Here is a 23,679-nt window from a genome sequence, read left to right as displayed (position 1 = left end):
GTACGACTTCCATAAATTCCATATTCTATTACTACCTCTGATTTGTATGTGAAAATGCTTCTTTGTGTCAAATTGCTCTGTAGTTGGGCCTGAATCTCAGGAGTATTTTAGGTTGCTTTTCCCTAGTTTACCAGATTTGTGGGTGGTTCATGGTCTCTCCCATCTCCTCTATAGTGTGAAGACAGGACAACTCACAAGCATATTGCCAAAACTCCTGTAATATGAAGATCTTTCCATGTAAATTGCTTTAGAAGTGCCAGATGTTTTTGCTGTGTTCTGTCCATGCTTTCCAGAGCAGTGATGGAATAAAAGATTTCAAAGGAAAAAGGGATGTAAGGGAAATCCAGTGTCCAGAGGAGGTCTACACCCTGGCTGGTTTTTTTAAGCCATTGCTGTGAAATGTGTGCACATGCTCTTGAGCCAAATACTGCCTGTTTACAAAGGTGCTGTCTAGACTCAAGTGTTGCATGCCATGAGTTACAGTGTGAAGTACCTCTGTGTTATGCGCATGTGGAAGTCTGAAGGGCTGAGCTGTGGGCTTGGAGTGACTAACACTCATTCATATGATGTTGTTTCTTGACACCAGCCAAGCCTGTGGTGGTGAACGCGACCCCAGTGCGTATGTCAGTTCCCATAGTACCAGCACAGACTGTGAAACAGGTAAGTTTGTCATGTTATGTTCCTCACTTGTTTTGGCTGGACAGAAAAAAAGTCTGCATCCAGTTCTCTAAAAAAAAAATTCTACTAATGAAAGTGTGTTCTGAATGACTGAAACACTGTTTTTATAAAGAGTTCTTTTCTCTCCAGGTGGTGCCCAAACCAATCAACTCAACTTCGCAAATAGTCACTACTAGTCAGCCCCAACAAAGACTTATCATGCCAGCCACTCCACTGCCACAGATCCAGCCCAACCTCACCAACCTTCCTCCAGGCACTGTGCTGGCACCAGCCCCTGGCACAGGAAATGTTGGCTATGCAGTCCTTCCAGCTCAGTATGTCACACAGGTATGGCTTTCCCAGAGACGGCTAAGCAAATTCTGCTCTTGTGGAACATTCTGCCTTTGTCTTAAAGGTTCCTGCTCTGTGACTGTCACCTGACACTGAGGCAACAGTTTCTTTTAAGGGCCCTTGACAGAATGAACATGGCACTTTAAGTGCAATCATAGTTGCAATTGAAGCTTTGTTTTCTCAACAGAAGTTTTTATTAGCATAATAGCACAGCATTTCTATAAGCAAAATCAGTGTAGTACAGTTTTGAATAGCATAGTACAGAATTTATTATGCCAACTTACTCAAATCACCTAGATCTCAGCCTGGAATTTCTAATCACCCAGACCCTCTGCATGCTGGGTCAGATCTTGATGCACAGTTTGCTTCATCACTTTTTCTAGGCTTGAAAATCATATGAAAGAGTACAAGTCATTTGGTCCTCAGAGGATGCAGATGTCAGTGGAGGTGACCCCGGCCACTGGTGGTCACAGTGGGCTCAGTGTCTAGCAGCAGTTCCAGTCTAGGTTTATCACTTAGGACTTGCAACAGCTTGCCTTTAGAACTGCTGTGTGCTGTAACACTTCCCTGTTCCATGCCAGTCACCACCACCTGTTTGTCTGGGTGTCTGAGACCTCCATGGCCAGTAAGGAACAGAGTAATTGGCCTGGTGCCCAGGAGTCCTGAGACCTGTAGTGAGGGGAAGAATAAATATTATTGGTTTGTCTGCTTGCTTCACAGGACCTTCAGAGCCTGATGATGAGGAAAAAGGGAGCATATATGTGATCTGCTTGGTCACAGAGTATGGCTGTCTTCATTATAAAATTGTTAGTTAATGCTAAGCACATTGCCAGGGGTCAGAAGCAGCTGGTACCAGTTACCCAAACTGAGGCCTAGGGATTAGTTTTTTGCTCTTTACCAAGATGAGGATGAAAAGAATAAATTAAATGTTCTGCTGAAGGCAGAGTCTTTGTAGAAACAAAGACTCTGATAGCTCCTGGCATTACTGGTACTAGACTGGTTTCTGGTTGCCTTTTGGTTTTGCCACAGTTGCAGTTTGACCCTGAAGATTGTTACTGTGTCCTTCCAGTCTAGTTGTGCAAATTTTACTTTAAATTAGAATCTGTTGGACCTCCCCTCTCAGGTTTGTGTTCCAGTCACAACCTGTCCCCATTTGCCTGGCCCCAGCAGGTCAGTATCTTGCAATGTGCCAGTATGTCCCCAGAACCTGTCCCAGCAGGAGCAAACAGCTGCTTGTAGGTAATGCTAAAGAAGGTAGCCCAGAGCAGTGTTGCTTGGCAGGTTCTTATGAAATTATTTTTTTTAATGTGAAAAATAAGTGATGTGTTCAAAGTGATGTATACAAAGGAGTTAGAATGCAAACCATTTTGCTTAGTTTCATAGTAAGTGGCTTGTATATAAAGGAAGCTACTAATTTGTGCAGGAAGTGATTCTGTTCTGTTAAGGAGAAAATGAACATGTTTTTAGGAGCAGGAACTGTTTGTGGTCTGAACATTTTTGTTTGTTATCCCTGTCGTCTATATGGATCTAGACACACATAGACAACAAAAAATAGAATCTAAAATAGTATTTTTGTGCCAAGTATGGAGGCAGGAAGTTGCCACCTGGTCCATGTCTTAGAGGCAAGTTATTTTTATAGCAATATCTGGAAAGCTAATTTAAAGACTAGCAACACATCCTCTTGTGTATAATTTCTCTCATGTCAGGCATTAACCTTTTTGTTTTGTTAGCTACAACAGTCATCCTATGTATCTATAGCGAGCAACACTGGCTTCACAGGGACATCCAGTGTCCAGTCCCAGGCACGGCTGCCATTTAACGGGTAAGAGTCTTGAAAAAAAAAAAAAAATCCCAAAACCTGAATTCTCAAAGACACTCAAGTGTGCTGTGGTGTGATTATTACCTCTGACTGAAGGGTGTGGATCTCTCTGACATTTGAGCCAGTCTATTGATCAAAGCTGTGTTTTCCTTTCTGTTTTTTGAGCTCATGTAGCAGGAGGTTGACTTGAAAGCTCCCTGTTGCTCGTTTTTTATTTGCAACAGTACCTGTGAGCTACAGGCCTCAACTATTTCTCAAAATTGCTGCAAAGAGGTTCTGGACAACATATAGGCTAGATACTTAACACATGCAGAAATTCAGCCAAATGGCAAAATGGATCTTGATAGGAAGCTTTGGCTTTTTTCAGTCTTGCATTTTTCCTTTAAGGATGAAAATAACAGCTAATGTACATTATTTTCCCTTTACCAATCCAGCAAGCAGGCTTAGCTGTTCTGCAGAGTCCTTTTGTGTTACTGTTTGCTGAAAATTGTGAACATGAAAGTGCTTTTTGTTGCTGCAACCTCAACTGATGCAAACTAATCCCAAATCCAGATGCAGCTATTCAAATGAATGGGTTTGATTTAATCTCCCTGGTATTACGTGCAGAAATTGCTGGATAGGGATGGAACAAATCTCATCAGAAGTGATTAGTGTCACAAAATCCAGGTTTTAGGAGCAGTTAAAGACTGTGTCTACTACAAAATTTATCTGAAAACTGAATACTGTGGTTTGGCTTGTTTTCCCATAATTCAAAAGAGGATACTTTTTGTTTTCTGGGATTTTTTTAATTCCACATAGAACAAATCATGTGTGATTTTTGGTTGGATCTGGTCTCACTGCACTTGAAGGGATTCCGGGGAAGGTTTCCCTGGCTCAAGTTTTTTAGTTATGTTTCCTCTAGTTTTAAAGCCTAATTTCTACTTCAGGCATGCATCCAAATTTGCAGAAAATCTCTTTCTGGGTTGGAGAGACACTATTTATAATAGTTACTTAAACACAGTCAGCCAAAAGCCTAATGCAAGGGGAATGTGAAGATTTTCTCTATGTTTTCCCTATGAGCTGTTTATATGAATTTAAAATAGGAAGAAACTGATAAAACTGTGTGTATATAAATGCACTTTTCCCCCCCACAGAATAATTTCTTCTGAGTCTGCAAACCGCCCCAGGAAGCCTTGCAATTGTACTAAGTCTCTGTGTTTGAAATTGTAAGTACAGCTTGGTACAGTTTTTATATTTTAAGCCTTATTTTTAACATCACAAATGTGCACCAAATATCAGAATATAATGGTTTCAGGTATGTCAGAAATTTTATGTCTAGATGCTGATTTAAGGTGGATATTGGTGGAGATGTTGCAGAGCCTGTATTATTTTGCAACTCCTGTGAGCTATATGGACCATAACAATTATAAATGTCTAATTTTGCATCATGTACCTTATTGCACAGTGGAGGAAATTCCACTCAGCAGCTCTGGTTGCCTGCTGGTACCGTGAGTGAAATGGTATCTCATGGTATCATTCGTGGGCATTTACAATACTTGGGTGAAGTGCATCAGTAATACCATGCTGAATCAAATACTTTAGAAAAATTAGGCTGTGTATATTTTATTAAAGGATTGAATAGACAAGTGATTCTTCACTGATAGGTCTGCCTCTTGCTTATCCATGAGATATTTTGCTGTTCCATTCCATGTATTTGTAAGAATTTGACACAAAAGCATTTGGAGCTGAGGGGAGTTTCTTCACCTTGAGGTAAAGTCAGTTTACTGATATTATTGGGACAGGAATGGGAGGAGATACTGAAATTAATCTATGGTTCCCTGAATCCTAGACAATGAAGAGGAAATCAGGGGTGTGGTACTCAAAGGGGAAGTGATGCAATGGCATCTGAACCCAAATTAAGAAGTGTGTTTAAACTCTTAAGCTTGGATGTCTTTTTATGTAGTGCACCCCACCTCTGTATGGGGAGGTGTTCTCTGTGTTTCCTAGTCTCAGACTGTTGCATAGCAGGAAGATGTGTAGCTGTTTTTCAGATATTTTACATACATGACTGACCTCACAGTTCCCAATGCATGTTAGATGTGTAGGGGTTTAGGTTTGGTTGCCTGAATGTGCCCTATAAATCCTGGGAGAGTAATGGCATCATTGGGAATACTTTGTGCCTTCAGAATGCTGTTAGGATACAAACTGTTCTTGTAAATCACGACTGTTATGTGTTCTGGGCATTGGTGCAGAGCAAATGGTTAATTGACTCTGGCACAGGTGCTTTCTCACTAGTAAAACATCTTTTTCTTTCCGGAGGGGATCTTATTTTTTCCCAAATGCTTGTGAAAGGCAGGCACATAGCCTATTCTACTAAGAAATCTACTCAGTTAAATTATTTGCTCACTTACATTCTGGATTGATGCTGGCACTGGTTTTTTTTTTTTTTTGAAACCAGGAGTGTTCTACCACCGAATTTTAAAAAAGTAAGGAGAGGTATTAGAGGTTGTAAAAGCTTTTGATTTAGTTTGTCCCTGGGACCATTCAAGATGCTAAAAATCTCCAAAATCGAATTCAACCTGATGAAGGGTTGCAGTGGGCTCCAGGGCAACCCTAATCTGTTTTATGTAGTGCTAGGCTGGGAAAGCCACAGAAAGCCAGTTTAGAAATGGGTTTAGGCTCCAGAAAATGACCATACACTCTGAGCAGGATTTGAAAAGCAAGTGAAGAGGATCAGCAGTTTTTAGCTATTAGCTGGAGGTGGTCCTGACAGCCTTGAAACATGTCAGAGTTTGTCGTGGCCTAAAGCCATGTTTGAGCTGGGGATGAATGTGGTATTTCAATGTATCAGATCTGTGAATCTATGGAATGCTGAGATGTTGTTTTTGATGGGAGGCACCAAAGGTACATAAGAAGCATGGCAATGTGATTGGCTTTCCCTGTCCATGTTTTGCTGCTTTTTGTTCATATATTTGTTCCTTTTTAAAGTCAGCTTTATCCTCATTCAGATCCTTCCCCTGGTTAACTGTGCTTCAAAGCCTCCCAGATGTACCAATTGTTATTCCTTTCCTATTCTTTCATCCCAGCTTAAGGGCAAAATTAACGATAAAAAAGCTCCTTGCTGGCTTGGTTTGCCTGTTAACTGTCACTCCAATTGCTTGCCTTTTGTTTTGGCTGTATGAGGGCACCTGAGGGCTGACTTGGACTGACTGGGTCAGGAGCTGGCTGTGAGATGGCTGCAGCAGAATGGCCCTCCAAATGTGGGTGACCCGAGAGTCACTCTTGGAAAATTAGCTTCTCTTGCTGCTTGGGGGACCTGTGCTATGTGATAAGCTCAGGTGGACACCCTTGAGCTCCACCTGTGTCTTTAGACAGCAGCTAGACCTGCACTAGAGGATTTAGGCTCTGCAGTGAGGCTGGTACCACTTGTATGTGTGGAGTTGAGCGTTACCCATATTGGTGCCAGAGTAGGAACTTCTACTGCAGTGTGTGAGTCAGTTCTCACACACCACTGTAATGGTCGTGTTTGCAAATGCCTTCTGCATCTTCTGTTTCAGGTATTGTGACTGCTTTGCAAACGGTGAATTCTGCAATAACTGCAACTGTACAAATTGCTATAACAACCTGGACCATGAAAACGATAGGCAAAAAGCAATAAAGGTGAGGGGCCTCTTCCCATGCCCCCTGGGATCAAAGTCATTTAGCTCCTTTTTTCTGAAGCTCCAGAGCAGGGCAGAGTGGGTGTATAATGCCCTGATCTCCTCCCACATGTGCAAGGCTTAAGTTATTTTATTGCACCTCTAAATTCTGTTCCCTGCATGCCATGACTGACCCTTTGGGTCTGCATTGACAGGCCTGCCTCGACAGAAACCCTGAAGCCTTCAAGCCCAAAATAGGGAAAGGAAAGGAGGGAGAATCGGATCGGAGGCACAGCAAAGGATGTAACTGTAAACGCTCGGGATGTCTCAAAAACTACTGCGAGTGTTATGAGGTATGAAGCATTATCTCATTTGAAAAATAGTAGCTTTTTCCCTTTAGTGTAGTGACTTCTCTCATTTGTTTTGTCTCTTCCTTGTTTTGCTATAATGTTTTCTCTTCTGATTATTTCGATTCTTATAATGTTACCTCTTCTCCCAGCAGTTTTCACATAGAAAGCCATGTACATGGAAAAACTGGTCTCTACTGTTCTGTAATTTTAATTTTAAACAATTTAGCAACTTTTCACTTAGGCTTGGATTTGTTCTTTACTGAATAGCACCATTTCCTAAAGAAATCTGCTGCACCAAATCCCTAGGAGGAGTTGAAGCAGCATCCCACAGATGCTGTGGGATAGAATGTGTCTGTGGAATTCAAAAGCAGAAGTTGTTTTTACTTCATCTGCTAACTGATCAGTCTGTGGATGTAGAGGCAGTGTAGACTGACCTTTCTCAAAACTCAGCTGTCTAAATTCCACTGGAAGCTGGAGGTTGATGAAGAAAATAATGAGTGGGAGACCAGTAATTTATATTCTATGCTCTATGATTCGATTCAAGTATATATTCTAGGAAGACATCTCAACTTAAGGTAAGAAATCAGAGAGGAGACTACTACTTGGGAGTTTGTTTTAGTGGTTAATTGGTAAGAAATTCAAATAAGGTCTCCTTTTTGTTGTGGTTTCTCGTAAGGGGAGTCAAAATTGCAACAGGTTTGTTTTGTTTTGTTTGTTTCTTTCAGGCAAAAATCATGTGTTCTTCCATATGCAAATGCATTGGCTGTAAAAATTTTGAAGAAAGCCCGGAGCGAAAGACATTGATGCATTTAGCAGATGCTGCAGAGGTCAGGGTCCAGCAGCAGACTGCTGCAAAGACCAAGTTATCTTCCCAGATCTCAGACTTGCTGACAAGGCCAACACCAGCACTCAGCAGTGGTGGTGGGAAGTAAGTTAATGCCGCACCTTCGAGTTCTTTCTAATGCCGGTTTTTGATGTGTCTGACCGGTATGTCCCTGTCATCTCGGAGCTTTGTCTGTGTAAGCTGTAGAGGTGGGAGCTGTCAGATGAATGGAACATTTTGTTCCTGTAACAGTAGGGATTCTGACCCACCGGTTCATTTGGCTGTTAACTGAGGCTTATTCACTATCTGAAGGCTCTTGGAAGCAATGGGACACATGAAATCTCATCAGTCCTCAGACGAAAAGGTTGCCAGCCCTGGAGTTAGGTGCCTTGTGTGTTTTTGCAGATACTAAGCGGATGTTTCTTTGTTTCAGGCTGCCCTTTACATTTGTCACCAAGGAAGTGGCCGATGCAACCTGTGAATGTCTCCTGGCACAGGCAGAGCAAGCAGAGAAGACGGGCAAGTCCAAAGCTGCAGCGGAGCGCATGATCCTGGAGGAGTTTGGACGCTGTCTGATGAGGGTTATCAGCTCTGCAGGGAAGTCCAAATGTGACCCTTGTGCCATGAACTGCTGACTCATGCACATGAGCCACAATGAAGCGGACTGAACAGAACACTTAAGGCACAGGGACACTTTGGTTTAGCATAAAGGATTTAATAATATTTGTTAATTTGGTGCTTGTTGTAAATTGACCCATGTAAGATTGAAACAAGAAATTCTTTTATAACAGGATGTAGAGCCTTTTAAATCTTAGCTAGATCCTCTTCTACATAAGACAATACCTAAAGGTCAGTTCTTCTACCCAATGTACAGCTTTTACCCTGGGTTTCTTAAAAATTAGATGTGTTCTCCCCTTTCCCCCAGAATAATTGTCTGAAGGGCATATATAAATTATTATAATATATATATTTACAATGTATGGATTTGCATCACTGTGCATACAGGAAAACACAGGTGATGTCAACAGCCAGGTCACGCTTTTGCTGACAGGCCTGTAATATGGAGGTACCAGTGTATCCAAGATAATTCTGAAAGGAAATATGTAGAAATAAGCATCTAAATGGAAAGTAGTACTTGTATGTAGGACCTGACACAGCATGTCCCTTTAGTGCACAGAGCACTGAGATACATAGGCAATAGTACAGAGGGGTTGCTTGCAGATGTAGCACTGAGCAAGTAATGGAGAATGTTTCCAGAGCAGGGCCCAAGGAGTACAGAGGTGAATGGCATTATGGGGAATTTTTTATAGGAATGGAGCAGAGTGCTCAGGTGTTTCTTAAGCTGGAACTTGAAGGCTAAGACAGTGGCCTGTCCTCGGAAGTGAGGAAGAGCAGCCACATCACAATGCCAAACTGTCTGCCCAGCATGGTGGTACCTAAGTGTGTAGCAGATTGATGCTGTTGTTTAGGTGAAGCTTGGTTTTTCAGAGGTCTGCAGCAGCCCAATCTCTCACGGGAGGTAGGGCTGTGTAGTCCGTTGTGTTTTCTAGGATCAAGCTGTAATCCTGGAAAAGTGTTTAGGCCTGAAAAGCTGAAGTCATGGGAGATGACAATCTGCGTCTGAATCGACTTGCAAATGCAGCTAGGGATCATGTTCAGCCTGGCTGTTGGTATTCAGGATGCTGCTTCTTTCCATGTTGGCAATTTACTTGGCATAAGGACTCTTTTTAGTGTTGTTTAGAATAATTGTGAGAGCTGTGATCAGAGAAAGTACTAGTACAGAATCAGGATTGCTACAAAAACAGACACAGATCCTTTTACACTAAATGGGGGGCAATCAGTTATAGCTGGGCATAGACTAAGGCAGGGGATTTTTTTCAGTATTTGTTACAGGCAATCTCAGATCACATTTTTGATAGTGGAACACATTTGCAGAATTAACCTGGTGGGTTACTTAGCTATCATGAACATCCATTAACCATGTTTAATCACAGGCATTTTTATTACCTGTCTCACTGCAGCCTGAATTAGCTATGTTTTTTCCAAAAGGGAATTTGTATTCCTTCTATAAAACTGTAAATACAGAGAAATGCAGCAGAGCTCTTTCTCCAGGTTTCCTAGCAGGGCCAGACTGAGGAGAGGTAGGGGCTAGGCACACCAGCAGCAGAGATATGTGCCTGTGTGTGTAGGCAATAGGGTGGGAGGATGCTTCACCTCCCAGCCCTGTGCACTGAGCAGAAGACCCTTGACCTTTCTCTGGTGCCTCTTTGAAATGCCTGGCGGGCAGCCAGCAGCAGTGGTGGGCTCACAGAGCAGGTTTGACCTGCCAGTCACTGTCTGAAGGGCTCTGTCTGGCAAGGATATCTCCCTGAGCATAAATGGCACTGTTTGTGCAAATCTCTGAAAAGGGAATCCACCTCTTGTGTAAGTAAATGCCACTTTTTTCATGATTAGGACATGGATTTACTAAAAAAAATCAGTGCAGTAACTTTACCTGTAGATAGTGCAGATATTCTGTTCCCTTCTAGTGACCTAATATAGTCTGTCCAGTAAGATTTGTATAAATGTAAATTAGTGTAAGTGAATAAAGTAATACCTACTTACGTTATTTTTCCAACAGATTGCAATATGCCTTTTGTTTAGACTTCAATCTGTGTTAATTTTGTATATATTCAGTGTCTTACTCTAAATTGCACCTTTTGTGATGTGTATTTATATACAGTGTGCAAAAGCACTTGTGAAATTTAGATTACAGTTGTAATTATGTATGATGGCATTGCTGGAGAATATTTTGCTTGTAAAGACTTTGAAGGTGCAATCAAATGCTCTTAGTTCTTCTATTTTGTTTTGAACAAGCTTCCTCAAATATTAAGCTTGGATTCCTCTCTCCCTTCTCCCTGGTGTAGAGTGTATTAATTGGTTTTTGTACTTCCTTAGCCATTTGCATCAAACTGCTGGACAAGATTAACAGTCAAGTTCATCCAGTTACATAAAAAATAATTGAGAATGGGGCAAGGGTTCATTTTATAGTTCTGTTTACATCCAAAAGTAGAAAATTAGATTTATATTTACAAGACCTATTCAAAGAATACACTTTTCTATATTGTACAAATAAAACAGTCAGATAAATCACAAAAAATAAACATTTATACTATTCTGTAAACATGATTTTTTGCACTCCTTTGCTTCAGCACTGACAGATATACACAGAAGGTTTGTCACTGAAATATCAAAATAAATTGTTAACACTAGGTCCATTTCTGATGCAAGTACTGACTTGGATTTTCAGTGTGAGACCAAATGCTACCAGAGATAAATAAATATGCCTTGGTTATTGGTGTGCTGTCATGCACAGCAATCCATGGCACTGTTCATAACTGTCCATCTTAGAGCTGGAGGTGGAGGCAATGCAAGTGTTCCAACATTACATGATTGCAACCAATCTGTCACTGGGATTTCATCAGCATTTTGCCAGTTGTCCCAAAAATCACATATAGAGGGGAGGGAATAGTTTCTTGCAAAGTCTCTTGTAGCTGGAATGGCTCTGTGACAGTGATGGCTTCAACGTGTTTTTTTTGCATAGATATTTGGATTGGAAGGGGGGAAAAAAGCCCAGAGGTTCTGGTTTGTTCCTCTCAGCAGTGATTGTATGTATTTCTGTGGTGCTGCTGCTCTCAAAGCAGAGCTTGAGGGATTGAGTGCAGCAGAACTAAGGGAAGAAAGAGCAACCCAAACCAACCAGGGACAGTTTTGTCAAGTCACTGATAGGCAGAATAGTATTTTTAATATTATTATTGCCCTAGGATGTGGCATTTTTCATTCCAGCTCCATTCTGGATCTTGAAAGTGACTGAACAGCAGGTTTTGTGGGAATTAGTTGCTTTCCCTCTCTAAGGATGCAACTCCTGTTCTGCATGGCAAAGGGAAAGCCCTTAGCAGCAGTTCTGTCCAATTTTGCTATTCCAGGAAAAGCACTGGAGGCAGCTTCCTTGCCATGGAAATGAACTAACTGAAGAGGCCTGTCATACTTGGTGGCACTTGTGCCTGGGCTGCAGGACACAGGCCAGCCCTGGGAGGATGGGGCCATGGAATGGGAACTGAAATGCTTGCCCTGCTGCAGCACACCCATGTATTCCTGCCCCTGGAGGAGGGTATTAGTGCTCCTGAATGCCACTGGATACAACAGTCTGGTCACAGGCTCAGCACTGAGCCAGAGCATCTAGACTTGACCAGCATCTTTAGCTGATTGATGAGACATGTGGGAAAGCTGGCATGTTCTTTTCACATCTTTATTTTCCTATTTACGTAGCTCTGCAAGCTTTCTAGCTCCCAGCTTTTATAAAGCACATTGTTTTGCTGAAATCAAAGTCCCAGTGCATGTGATTCCCCTGCAACCCCATCAACTATCAGTTTTCTTCTGGCAAGAGCACTCACAGCACTGAAACCACCCAGCATTTCCAGGGACACTGCAGTCTCCTACCACTGCCCCAGGCACCTTGAGCAACTGCTGCTCATCCTCATCTGCCACTACGTGGCTGCTTTGCAGGATTGCTAGAAGGAACAGGGGGTCAGACCAACTTCCTTGCTTTGCTCAGTTAAACTCTGGTTAGGGGGTTTGCAGTGGCCCAAAACATCACTGCTTATCAACACTAGTTTTGCCAGCATTATTTCCTCATCTGTGTTGCCCAGATCTGTCCAGCACTGAGCATAAGCAAGGAACAGCCATCCTTGGAACCACAGAGTACTCAGTTAGACCATGTGTAGGTTTAGTTTGACTGACAGCTACCCAGTGGTGATGGAAACAAATGCTCTCCCTTCAGTCTCTTCAACTTGTGTTTTCTGCAAGGATATTTCAAATTCAGGTGTTGGGCGGGGTTTGTTCTTATGTTTAAGTAACACCGTGTTATTTCCTTTACTAAGACTGTGTAGTGGTTGTTGATGCTCAGCTCCCCCTCAAATAAATGGTTTGTGAGGGTGGGAAAGAGGGGGCTTTCTCCCAAAAGCTCCTGGAAGACCTTTTGTTCTAGAGGCACATGCCACAGCTGAGTATTTTTGTTGGCACCTCCTATTCTGCCGTATCGGTTTAGGGCTTGTTCTGAAATGCTTGTTATGTGGTGCACACTGGCTGAGGGCAGACTTACGCCACCTAACTTCTTTATGTACAGCACTGACCTGCATCTTGGCCTGCTCTCATCTGCCTCAAACAGAGAGGCAAGACAAGCCTCACATTGCAAGTCCAAGGCTAGCTGCTCAGCCACCCAGCCAGCAGTGCAGGTGAGGCTCTGTGTGTACAGAGACAGATCTGTCAGTGCATTGCTCAAGGCACAGCTGGGCAGAAGCAGGCCTGCACTGTAGGGGTACTCTGGGGCCAGAGTCCTCCCAGGAGCTGGGTGATACTGAGCACGAATGCTGCCCAGAGTCAGAGCTCTCCTCTGAGACAGAGATACGTCCTGGGGGCTGGCATTGCCACTGCTGTGTGGTGAGCCAGGTGCCAGGCTGCAGCTGGCCAGCAGTTTGTGGTAAGCAGCCTGGAACACAGTGCAGGTGGGGCTGCCACTGCTGCCACAGGCTTGCTGGAGGGCCCTGAGAAACTGCTCGAGAGGGTCCAGGCTGAAGGCATGTGTGTGGAGGTGGTGGGAAGGAGTGGCTTCTGGACATGTGTAGTTGGAGAAAAGCCACTTGAGACTTTCAGCATTGAGCAAGAAGCTCAGAAATCCCAGTTTGCGTTTGCTCTTAATAATGTATCTCCCCACAGAGTCTGTTAAGTTGATAAAGCAGCTCTTGGCCTCATCGAAGAGGTTGCTTATTTTGGTGTAATTTCCAGCTAGCAAAGGCTCCTTTCCATAGGGACCTCTGCCATAAAACACATCGCACAGAGAGCTCATCAGACGCACAAACTTGACAGTCCCGCTGCAGTTCTGAAACGAGGCCAGGCCCAGCTTCTGGAGGTGCTCCAGTGCCTCAGCAACACCCTCGCTGAACAGCAGGGTAGCAAAGTTGACCTTCAGGTGGAAACTCCCTTTACTGCCAGCCCTGCCTGACTCGGCACTGCACAGCTCCAACACGCTCTGCTCCTGCAAAGCTGCCAGCTCCACCACATGCTGCCACCACACGGTGTCACCGAGCCACTCTACCTTCTGGAAGCACTGCAGAGCATTCCTTATCAGCAGGAGGGTGTGGCAAACGTCAAAGAAGTATGCAATGCTGTGAGCAGAACCGGGTGGATGCTGGAAAGTGCACTGAATCCTTTTGGGATCTATCCTGATCCCCAAAGCTCTGGCAGTCTCAGCACCACGAGCAGAGGCACCCGATGTCACAGCCAGGACCACGATTCCAATGTTGTTCAGCTTATTGATGGCCTGACGAAGGAGCTGGGCAAGGAACTGGCCGGATGTGCTGTTCACCAAGAAATAGCCAAGGGGAGCTGTCCAAGAGCTGGATATGCCAACTGCCATGAGGATTATCGCTTCTGACGCCAGCGGAGCTTCATCAGCATCAAGGATGCCTGCTCCCAAATCAACAAAGCCCGTCAGCTGCTTGGTCTGTGGGTCCCACTCCTGCTGCTTCTGCAGGGACATGTCCTGCACCAGCAGGGCGCAGTAGCGGTAGGCCTGATCCCCTCTCTCCACCTTTTCCTGAAGCCGGAGAAAAACGTCACTGCTGAAGCCTGCAGCAGCCTCCCTGTTAGACAGCCAGCTGGAAAAAAAGAGGGAGAATGTGAGTAGGAAAAGTGGTTCCGGAAAAGTTGAAGCAATAAGCAGCACTTTTTACCACTTAGGACGTGGTCAGCCATGCCCAGAGCTGCAGAGCAGGCTGAGACATGCAGGGCAAAGAACGCAGCCCTGCTTTCCTTCATGCATAATCCAAGTTTCTTTCCTCTCATCCTAGAGGTGAGAAGCCAAGGAAAGTACTGGCCATGCAAGGGAAGTAACAAGGCAGCTTCAGGACAGATCTGTTACACCTATTTCTACACAATTACCTGAAAATACATTTTGAATGAATGAATAAATAAAAACTTGCTTTGTCAGGCTGTAAGGATGAGGGAGGGGAACAATCTTCCGTAGGTAGTCATAGGCCTTAATATGGTAGAGGTGGAGAAGACAAGCAAATTGCCTCATTTCTGGTGAGTAGTCTGCCATCTGCTTCCAGCTGTCCAACTCTCGAGGCAAATCTGCTTAAGAAATCACAAAAGATCAACTTTAGTGAAACAAATAAATGGCTAGAAACATTGGGATGCACGACACAAATGCACTGCAGAATACAAGGCAACAGCGTGGCCTCTGGAACAACTCAATCCTGAAGTCTGGCGTGAAGCATAGGGCTCAGCAATGACACCACAGTGCCTCGCCTCTTCCTTGGCACGGGTTAAGCAAAGACATGACACCAGGGCGAGGGAGTGCACTCTGCCTCAGCAAGCGTCCCCAGCAGTACCTGAAAACTGCGCCTGCAGCAAACTCACGATTTCCTCAGAGAGCTGCCGCTTCTCCGCCAGCTCCCTGAGGATGCTGCGCACGGTCCTGCGGCGGTGCGCGGGGCCGCATCTCCCGGCGGCCGGCGGCTGCTGCTGGTGCGGCGGGGCGGCCGGCGGGGGCCGCGGCTCGGCCGCCCGCTGTTCCTGCAGGCTGTAGTTGTGGTCCCCGGCGGGAGGGCTGGGCAGCGGCTGCTTCAGCGCCCGCCCGGGGGTCTTGCTCCTCCTGCGGCCGGCGCCCGGCGGCTCCTGGCGGGGGAAGGAAAGGGGAGGTCACGGCGCACGGCGGAACCCGCCGGGGGGAGCGGGGAGCGCGCCCGGTACCCGCCCGCACCGAGGGGAGGAAGCGGGAGGGCACGGCCCCCCGCCGCAGCTTCCGCCGCAGCCCGTAGCGCTCGAAGTCCCCTTCGGAAAAGTGTCGGGAGCAGAGGATGGCGCCGGGGCCGGGCCGCCACGCCCGGCGGCTCCGCGGGTCCACGCGGTTCACGGCGCGGATCCACTCGCGGCGCTGCGCGGCGTCCACTGGGAACCTGGGACAGAGGGAGACGGCGGGATGAAGGGACGGAGGGATGGAGGGATGAAGGGCGGGCGGCGCGGGGCGGGCGCACTCACTGGTGGAAGGAGATGCCGCGCTCGCGGCTCCGCCCGGTGTCGCGCGCGGTGCAGCCCAGCGCGGAGCAGCTCCGCGTCATGGCGGCCCCGCGCGCGCCACCTCCGCCGCGCCACTGCCGCCGCGCGCGCGCCGCAGCGGGCCCGCCCATTGGCCGCCGCCACCGCCCGCGCGCCCGCCCGCCGCCTTGCCATTGGCCGGAGGGCCCGTCGGACAGCGGCCCCATTGGGCGCGGCGGCGGGACCGGGAGCGGACCGAGCCAACCGGGAGCGGCGGCGGGCGCAGCCAGTGGCGAGGGGCGATCCTCAGCGCCAATGGGAGCCGCGCCTCCAGCCCCTATTTATAGAGGGGCCGGCAGCGCCCGCCGCCTCTCTCCCGCTGTGCTCCCGCTGAGCCGCGCCATGCGGCCCGGGCAGCGCCTGCCCCGTGCACGGCGTCTGCCCGCCGAGCGGCCGCGGAGCCCGGCGGCGGGAGGCGACAGCGGAGCTGTGCCCCGGCTGCCGTGAGGAGGTGGGTCCGGGGCTGCCTCCCCCGGCTATGGAAGCTGGCTGAGCTCCCTCGGGCTGTTCCCCGCCCTGGAGTAGCTCCTGTCCCGTGATGAGCCTCACTGCTGTTCACATCATGAGCACACCATGATTACTGCCCTTGAGCTGAGGACAGGCGGCACCGCGGCCCCCGCGCTGCCAGCGCTGCGCCTCGGCTCCCCTCGGTCCCGGTGCCCCTAACCAGTCTCCCTCTTCCCCAGGGCCGATGGCTGCTCCCGCCCCGAGGGACACGGAGAATACGCGCGGAAGGAGGCGGCTGCACATCCCCCCCACACACACCCTCCCACCACCTCCACCACCACCCCCCGCCGCTTCCCGCTGCTCCCCGTGCCGGGCAGGCGCGGCCCCGCTGCCGCCGCCCGGAAGCCGCGGGGCGCGCCCGGAAGGCGGTGGCGGCCGGGAGGCGGTGCCGGGGCTGCCACGTTGGAGCGGTCTGGGGACGGGTGAGCGCCGGGGACGCCGAGGTGAGGGCAGGGACGGCGGAATCCTCTGGTTTGCGGCTGTTTTCCTCCGGTTCCTGTCAGGAACGGGGCGCTGCTGGCGGCGCCGCTGGCCGCGCGGGGCGCGCCCGGGGCGGGGGAGCCCTGAGGGGCTGCAATAGGACCCAGAAAGGAGCCGCTGAGGGTGTTCGGCGGCAGGGTCTAGGGAGAGACTTCCCGGACCGGGTTAGTTTCGTGGGTTAAGGCAGAAAGCTGCTGTAGGGTACTCGATGCCTTGGTGCTGTGAGAAGAGGGTTTTCACAGCTGTCGAAGCTTTGCCCACGTTTTCCTGTGTTGTGTTCGGCACCCGTCAGTTTCCTCTACGTGTCAATGTTACTCTGCCAATGGAGAGTTTTTCCTCCCCTCCCCCCTGGGTCTTCTGGAGAGGATGGCTTGGGTGTCTGTATGTGGGATATCTTTAGGAAAACAGTCCCTCCGGCTGCTTCTGCCAAGTCCTAATGCGGCTCCTGAATCCGTGGCAGTGCAGTCTCACCATGCACCATTTCAGCACCGCCTTTCTTGGTCTTACTTTTCAGCAAAATGAAGCTGAAGGAAATAGACCGTACTGCCATGCAGGCATGGAGCCCTGCCCAGCAGCACCCCATATACCTGGCCACAGGTGAGTTTTTTGGGAAGCACATACTAGCAGACCCCGGGCTGTGTGTGGTGGCTGCCATGAAGGGCCCATTATTGAAAGCTGTGTCTTGAGGGCTGGAGTGGGGTGTACTTTGTGTGGCTTTGAGTGAAGTTCTTGCATTGTAATGACCGTGCTTTGCATTCTACAAGTGACAGCAAGCATCCTCCTCTTTCTGCCAGGGAAATGTGACACCAATCCTAAGCACTAGTCACTTGTGGCACCTTTGTAACTTAAATTATATGCTGTGCATCATCAGGGAGAAGTACTTGCCCAAAGCTTTTTCTGCTCATACTCATTAAGAAAAACCCAAAGGGAAGCCCATGGGGAGGAAAGTTGTGTGGGACTATATCTAAGTAACAGAAACAGAAGTCTGACCCCATCTCGGGATCCTTTTTGAAAGGATGATTGTTTTTTCCCCTTGTGCTGCATTTGCAGTTACTGCTCTGTGTATCGTGGCTTTCTCACTGCCAGACATGCTTCCTCACAGGTACATCAGCTCAGCAGCTGGATGCAACCTTCAGTACAAGTGCTTCTTTAGAAATATTTGAGTTGGACTTAGCAGACCCTTCACTGGATATGAAGAGCTGTGCCACGTTCTCGTCCGCACACAGGTAGGCAGTGTTGTTAGAGAAAAGTAGAGTGTGGGACTGTTACATATGGTGTGTGTGGAAATGTCACTTCATGTGCTTTGCCTGTGCTTGTTGAGGAGAGAAGCAGAAGTTCAGCACTGAAAGATGAAGCCAAGTGCGTGCAGTTGATATTGTGGGGCACTGAGCTTGAACTCCAATCAGGCAGCTCATGCTTTGACATAAACAGAAAATTTTTGAATATATGTGTGGGTCCTTTAACTCAGGAAGCCTCTGGGATTCACAAGAGAACAGAAGAAAATGTGAAATTGTGAAAATATGGTGGCAGTTTTTCATATTGCACTATCCTGTTTGTATTTAGCCATTTCAGGGGGACTCCTGTAACATAACTAACTCGGGTTATGTTGTGTGTGTTCGTACAGCTGGGAAACCGAATTCCTGGCTGCACAGCTCCACTTAGCTGTTAGTTTCTTACCATGTGCTTATCCAGACAAATATTGTTAGCATGAGAGCATCCAGTTTCCGTCTCAGCAACACTCGTAGCTGCTCTCTGGCAGAGCTGAAACAACCGCAGTCCCTTTTTAAATGCCCTGCTCTGTGAGCGGAACTGGTGTCAATGTGTCCTACTGACCTGCTCAGAGCAGGAGGCAGTGTTGGATCTTTGAGTTTAATTGTTCTACCTTGTTTTAACTGTGACTGAGATTCTTCAAGACTTGCCATTTGCTTACTGAGTTTCTAGAAGCACTCCTTAGCCAGGATGCAGTGCTCCTTAGAAAGTACCTCCCTTGACCAGCAGCACGAGAATTTGACTTTGCCCCAGAAAATGATTAAAAAGGAGGTTGAGGGTTGTTTGTTTTTTTGTTTTTAACTAAAGATTAGATAGCAGTGTATACGTCAGGCTGTATTTTGGTTTGTGGCAAATGAAAACGTCCAGGTAATTAGACTCACAAAAGATAAATCCTTAATTGCCCTTCAAAGAAAGCTTTACACTGCTTTTATAGAACCATGCTTTATCTTGGAAAGAGTAAAGGGCAAGACAAAAGTAATTGCATAGTTAATTTTTGGGTTTTCTTCCTCACTGTTTCCTACCTTCATTCCTATTCAGTCTTGCTGGTGATGCCTGGACAACCCTGTCAGTCACTTCATTTCTTGTAAACTTGCATAGTTAGATGCAGAAGCATAAAAATCATACCCAGGAATGGGTCTGTCTGATATCACAGACCAATTTCCATTTGTAGCATCATTCTTTGGTGAACCCCTGCTGTAATCTCAGCACTGGGAGCCTGAACACTTGGCTGTTATGGCATTTCTCACCCAGTATATGCTCTTTGGGTTGCTTTCTGCAGTATCTATCTTACCATGCTAAAGTTGCTGTGATTTAAAGAAATTACTTGAAGATTTCACGGAGGTAACGGAGAGATGATCAGTATTAAAGTGAATGCTAAGGTATCTCCTTGCCACCTTCCAGTCAATGTGGGTTTGCTTTCTGCTTGCATAAGAGCTCATAGGTGGCTGTGTCATTTTATGTGGAGCATATTCATTCTTTGCATGGCTAAGTGCACAGGAATGCTGTTTTGCTTATGCAGGAAGTTAATTGAGTTGAAGGGAATGTGGGTATTCATAGATGGACACAACAGTGTTCTTAATTTCTGGAAGTGTGTTTGATTCCTCTTGAGTTAGCCTGAAAACAGGCCGTGGTCTAAGAGATGTCTGTGATGTTGATTAAACTTGCTGAGTTCCTGGTATGGCAGACAAAGCACTTACACATCCAAAACCACAGCTGTGGAAAAAGATATGGAATTTTTCTTGTTTCACCTGTTTCTTCTCCTGTACGAAGCTGCTCGCAGATAGCAGAGGTTTTTCTCCAGACTTTAGCTGCATGGGCTTTGATTACTTTGATTATTCCTGATGTGGTTGGGAGCACTTACCTGGTTTTGCAACCAGGAGATTGGAGATGTTATCAGTTTGTGGGTTATTGGTTGTGCATCTTGTTAATGAGCAGAATTGGGGCATGTCTTCCTGATGGAAAGGGTTGTACAGAGACTCCTTAGGGAGAAATGGAGGCAATGCTTTTCTCTGACTTTAGCTGGAGTGAGCAAAAATGGGATGTATCAACCTATAGGGAGCTGGTGGTGGATGGTTCTAAGGCTATGGGGCCTCCCGTGTCTTACAGGTACCACAAGCTGATCTGGGGCCCTCACAGCATGACCTCAGGGGACAGAGTGTCTGGAGTCCTGATTGCTGGGGGTGAAAATGGAAATGTCATTCTATATGACACAGCCAAAATCCTCGATGGAGAGGCTGAGGTAATAATAGCCCAGAAAGACAAGCACACAGGACCAGTGAGAGCGCTCGATGTCAACATGTTCCAGGTTGGTGTTTCTGTTTTCCTCTTAACATACCATCGATAGAGGAGTGGTCTGTCTTAACTTGTAACCTCAGATGTTTCTACTGCTTCCCCTCCCCTGAAAAGCATGGACTATATTTGGTGTTTGAGTGTCTGTTTGTGTTTAGTAGGCAAGACCTGTCCCATTACTGACATTTCAGGATGGGGAATGAATGTGCCTGAGATGTCTGCTTCGTTCCTTCCCCTCATCAGTTTACCTTGTTAATTTAATCCATCTTTTTAGCTCTGCTTATGTGTGAAGTAGAGATGCTCCTCAGGGTGCTTTTAATCAGTCTCTTCTCTTTAGCTTCTGTGTATTGTGCCAGTCACACAGGAAGGAATTATGTGCTTTCATTCATATTTTTGGTGAGATCAATTTTCAGCTATCTCCTTTGGGGATTGGGTAGGATCCACCTTCAAGGCCTCTAAGTATGGTTGGTTGGAAACAGGAGACATCAAGGAAACACAGCCATGTGGCCTCTTTAGCAGAAGGGCTCTCAAAGCTTACAGTCCTTCCCATATCACCAGTGAGCACTTACTTCCTTCTAGATACAGTGCATTGGTTTTTCCTTGTTGCCACCAGCTGTGTGAGAATTCAGTTGGATTTGTTTCCTAAATAACAGTTCTGTCCCTGCACACTTGCCTCCAGCAAGGCTGTGCTGTGTTCGTTGTGTCCTCTCTGAATTGCTTCCTGTCCCTTTCCGCCTGTTACGGACTCAGGACTTGCCTGTCATCAGCCACAAAATGTGACCAAAGGGCACTTGGTGCCCTTGGCTCATGTTGCCCTGCCTGGACTTTGGCATGCCAGGTGCAGGAGGGCTCTGGATGGCTGCACTCACTGTGGGCAGGGCAGGAATGCCACACTGTCCACAGCAAAGCTCTGTGGTGGCTGTAACTGCAGCACTGCTTCCTCTGCCCTGTCACTCTTTGCCCTGTGTCCTGAGCTGACAGGGGACATTTGCAGAGTCCTGCAGATCTGATGCTTTCCAGCAGCTAAGACTGGGAAAGCTGATGCTGAAAATACTCTTAATGTCTATTAATGTTTCTTACAGACTAATCTGGTGGCCTCTGGTGCTAATGAATCTGAAATCTATATCTGGGACTTGAACAACTTTGCCACACCAATGACACCAGGAGTGAAGACACAGGTACCAGATTTGTTTTTATTAAATTCTCCAGAGCAGACTCATGGAAAAAGATGAATGGCAGTTAAGTGAGAGCTGATCAAAATTTGTAGTTTTAAAGCAGTCTCAAGAGCATGGAGTGGGGGAAGCCTCTTGAAGTCTAACTTGGGTAGTAGCTGCATACAAGGGTGACTGGATGCTCCTGCTTTTGTAACCCCTGGAGAGCAGTGTCCTGACTGTGCCTGTAAGTGCAGGTGTGCACGGGTCCATGCAATGAGTGGTGTGCTCTGCTTCCCCTGCAGCAACCCTGGGTGTGCTGTCTTCTTTATCCACAACACACCTGCAGTTTTGGCTTGGTGCACAAGCCAGCCATGTCTTCATGTGGCAGTTTTTTGTTAAGAAGTTGGCCAGGGAAGGCTGTAGCGTTCCCTTAATCTTTGAGAAACGTTGCATATTATCAAGCAACAAGCAGAGTTTCTCAGGTTACACTCCTTTCCAAATACCATAACCATTGCATGTCTTTTAGTCTTCCTCTGCATGTTTCACTGCATGCACAAATCTGAAGATGGTGAAGGCACACAGAGAAAAATAGGAGAAAGATAAAAAGCAGCTACTGAGAAGTCAGATGATGAGACAGTAGGTTTTGCAGTTACCTTGGTGGGTTTCGGGGAGTGATTTAATTGCTGTACTCAAGGTCCAGTGTTTAGCCTGTGTCTCTTAAAGATGATCTATGGGGAAAAGCAATAGTCTCTTGTGCATTTTGTCTTGTGGAGGAAATGGAAGAATGGGAGGAAGTTGTTTCAATGCAGATACGCTTCTGTTGATGTTACAAAATTCCACAGAAGTTCATGATTACTGGAAAATGGATTTATTACTGCATGAAAATTTGGAGACAAAAATGTGTGCAAATGGGATGAGATGTCATTTTCCATGTAAAGATTTTTAGTTTAAACTCTGTGGGGTTTGGTTACTTTGTTTACTTCAACAAGTCGTTTATTAACATGTAGGCATTTGAGAGGATGCTCATCTTAGAGATCCCTGTAGAAGACTTTGTATGTCTAATAGCGATTTTTAGGCTGGGATATCTTTTAGGCCATCTGCGTAATGACAGCTAGAAATAATAGGGCAACAAGATCTGGGTTAATACTACGTTCAGTTTTTGGTCTAAAAATAAGTGGGGAGGGGGAATAAAAAAACCCATGGAATTTCTCCAGGCAAACTTTTTTTTTTTTCCAAAAAAAACCTAATAGTCCAAGACAAAGAATAGTTCATATATCTGGATATACTTTCATGGACTAGTTTTCTGTTCTTGAAGACAGTTTTGCTTAATCTTGTTTTAATAACCAATGTGTACTCCTGTAAAGCAGGCAATAACTTCACAGAGAAATTCTAACAGCTTGTAAATCAGTGTTTTCAGGCGTTATACACTACAGCACGTGTAGAAAGGAAGCCAGAACACCCCCAGTACACAGGGCAGTCTCTTTGCAGATTTCTCACTTGGCAAGTGCTGAAAATAGCAGGGTTTGAGTCTCCCGTGTGGCGGGGTTGTGACAGGCTGTTGTGTGTGTGGCAGCCTCTGGAGGACATCAGCTGCATTGCATGGAACAGGCAAGTCCAGCACATCCTGGCATCCGCCAGCCCCAGTGGCCGAGCCACCGTGTGGGATCTCAGGAAGAACGAGCCCATCATCAAAGTCAGTGACCACAACAACAGGGTGAGTTTTCTCCTGCAGCTGCTGGGCTGCTTGCAAAGACGTGTAGGGATGGGTCGTGGCACCTCTTCTTATGTGACAGAGATACTGAGGCCTGGCCCAGTTTGCTCTTGAGAGGACATTTATGCAAGAGGAATTATCAGCATTATAAATTAAAATAGCCAGATGCACACTGAAGCAAGGCAGTCAGAGTGGTGATTTAATTTTGGGAAAACACTTACTGATCTGTTTGGGGCTATCACAGAACGATTTTAATTGATTTTGTGACAGAAAGATGTGGCATTGACCAGGTTACATTGCCTCCTATAGTTATAATCCCCCTTTAGGCAGTGTAAATGTAAAAAAGAGCCTGTTCAACTCGTGGAGAGTGACATATTTGTATGATTTTGTATTATTTTAAATAGAATGTTACTATAACAGATTCCAAAGATACAGCAGGAGTTAAAAATGAAACTTAGAAATGGATGGTTGTGAAGTAGCTCTTTCTTCTTTCCTGTATTATTTTGACAAACTGTG

General features: G+C 46.4%; 3 protein-coding genes across 12 annotated transcripts in view; 2 read left to right on the top strand and 1 right to left on the bottom strand.

Annotated features, from left to right (window-relative positions):
• LIN54 (lin-54 DREAM MuvB core complex component) overlaps nucleotides 1-10,780 on the top strand; it is a 38,155-nt gene extending 27,375 nt beyond the window's left edge. For all 6 annotated transcript variants that reach the window (XM_088164048.1, XM_088164045.1, XM_088164046.1 and 3 more), the window contains 8 exons: nucleotides 587-660; nucleotides 808-1,005; nucleotides 2,739-2,830; nucleotides 3,961-4,032; nucleotides 6,364-6,466; nucleotides 6,660-6,797; nucleotides 7,520-7,722; nucleotides 8,051-10,780. In XM_088164048.1, coding sequence (XP_088020174.1) covers nucleotides 587-660; nucleotides 808-1,005; nucleotides 2,739-2,830; nucleotides 3,961-4,032; nucleotides 6,364-6,466; nucleotides 6,660-6,797; nucleotides 7,520-7,722; nucleotides 8,051-8,252 — 1,082 coding nt within the window. In that variant the 3' untranslated portion in view covers nucleotides 8,253-10,780. The remainder of the gene's footprint in view (nucleotides 1-586; nucleotides 661-807; nucleotides 1,006-2,738; nucleotides 2,831-3,960; nucleotides 4,033-6,363; nucleotides 6,467-6,659; nucleotides 6,798-7,519; nucleotides 7,723-8,050) is intronic.
• On the bottom strand, nucleotides 10,618-15,776 carry THAP9 (THAP domain containing 9). Its single transcript, XM_014880523.2, has 5 exons — nucleotides 15,697-15,776; nucleotides 15,419-15,614; nucleotides 15,048-15,333; nucleotides 14,637-14,787; nucleotides 10,618-14,312 (listed from the first exon to the last, which is right to left on the bottom strand). The coding sequence occupies exons 1-5, from the start codon at nucleotides 15,774-15,776 to the stop codon at nucleotides 12,383-12,385; spliced, it is 2,643 nt and encodes an 880-aa protein (XP_014736009.1). The 3' UTR covers nucleotides 10,618-12,382.
• An 840-nt stretch (nucleotides 15,777-16,616) lies between these two features.
• The window catches only part of SEC31A (SEC31 homolog A, COPII component), a 39,010-nt gene continuing 31,947 nt past the window's right edge, over nucleotides 16,617-23,679 (top strand). For 3 of the 5 annotated variants that reach the window (XM_088164031.1, XM_088164030.1, XM_014880544.2), the window contains exons 1-6: nucleotides 16,617-16,703; nucleotides 17,255-17,337; nucleotides 17,843-17,966; nucleotides 20,116-20,314; nucleotides 21,381-21,476; nucleotides 23,026-23,166. In XM_088164031.1, coding sequence (XP_088020157.1) covers nucleotides 17,259-17,337; nucleotides 17,843-17,966; nucleotides 20,116-20,314; nucleotides 21,381-21,476; nucleotides 23,026-23,166 — 639 coding nt within the window. In that variant the 5' untranslated portion in view covers nucleotides 16,617-16,703; nucleotides 17,255-17,258. The remainder of the gene's footprint in view (nucleotides 16,704-17,254; nucleotides 17,338-17,842; nucleotides 17,967-20,115; nucleotides 20,315-21,380; nucleotides 21,477-23,025; nucleotides 23,167-23,679) is intronic. The other 2 variants (XM_088164032.1, XM_088164029.1) reach the window with 2 other exon arrangements.

The sequence above is a fragment of the Sturnus vulgaris genome, chromosome 4 (assembly GCF_052056855.1).
Source record: "Sturnus vulgaris isolate bStuVul1 chromosome 4, bStuVul1.hap1, whole genome shotgun sequence".
Taxonomy (NCBI): domain Eukaryota; kingdom Metazoa; phylum Chordata; class Aves; order Passeriformes; family Sturnidae; genus Sturnus; species Sturnus vulgaris.
Note: the sequence above shows the minus strand (reverse complement) of the source record. Positions and strands in the feature narration are given on the sequence as shown.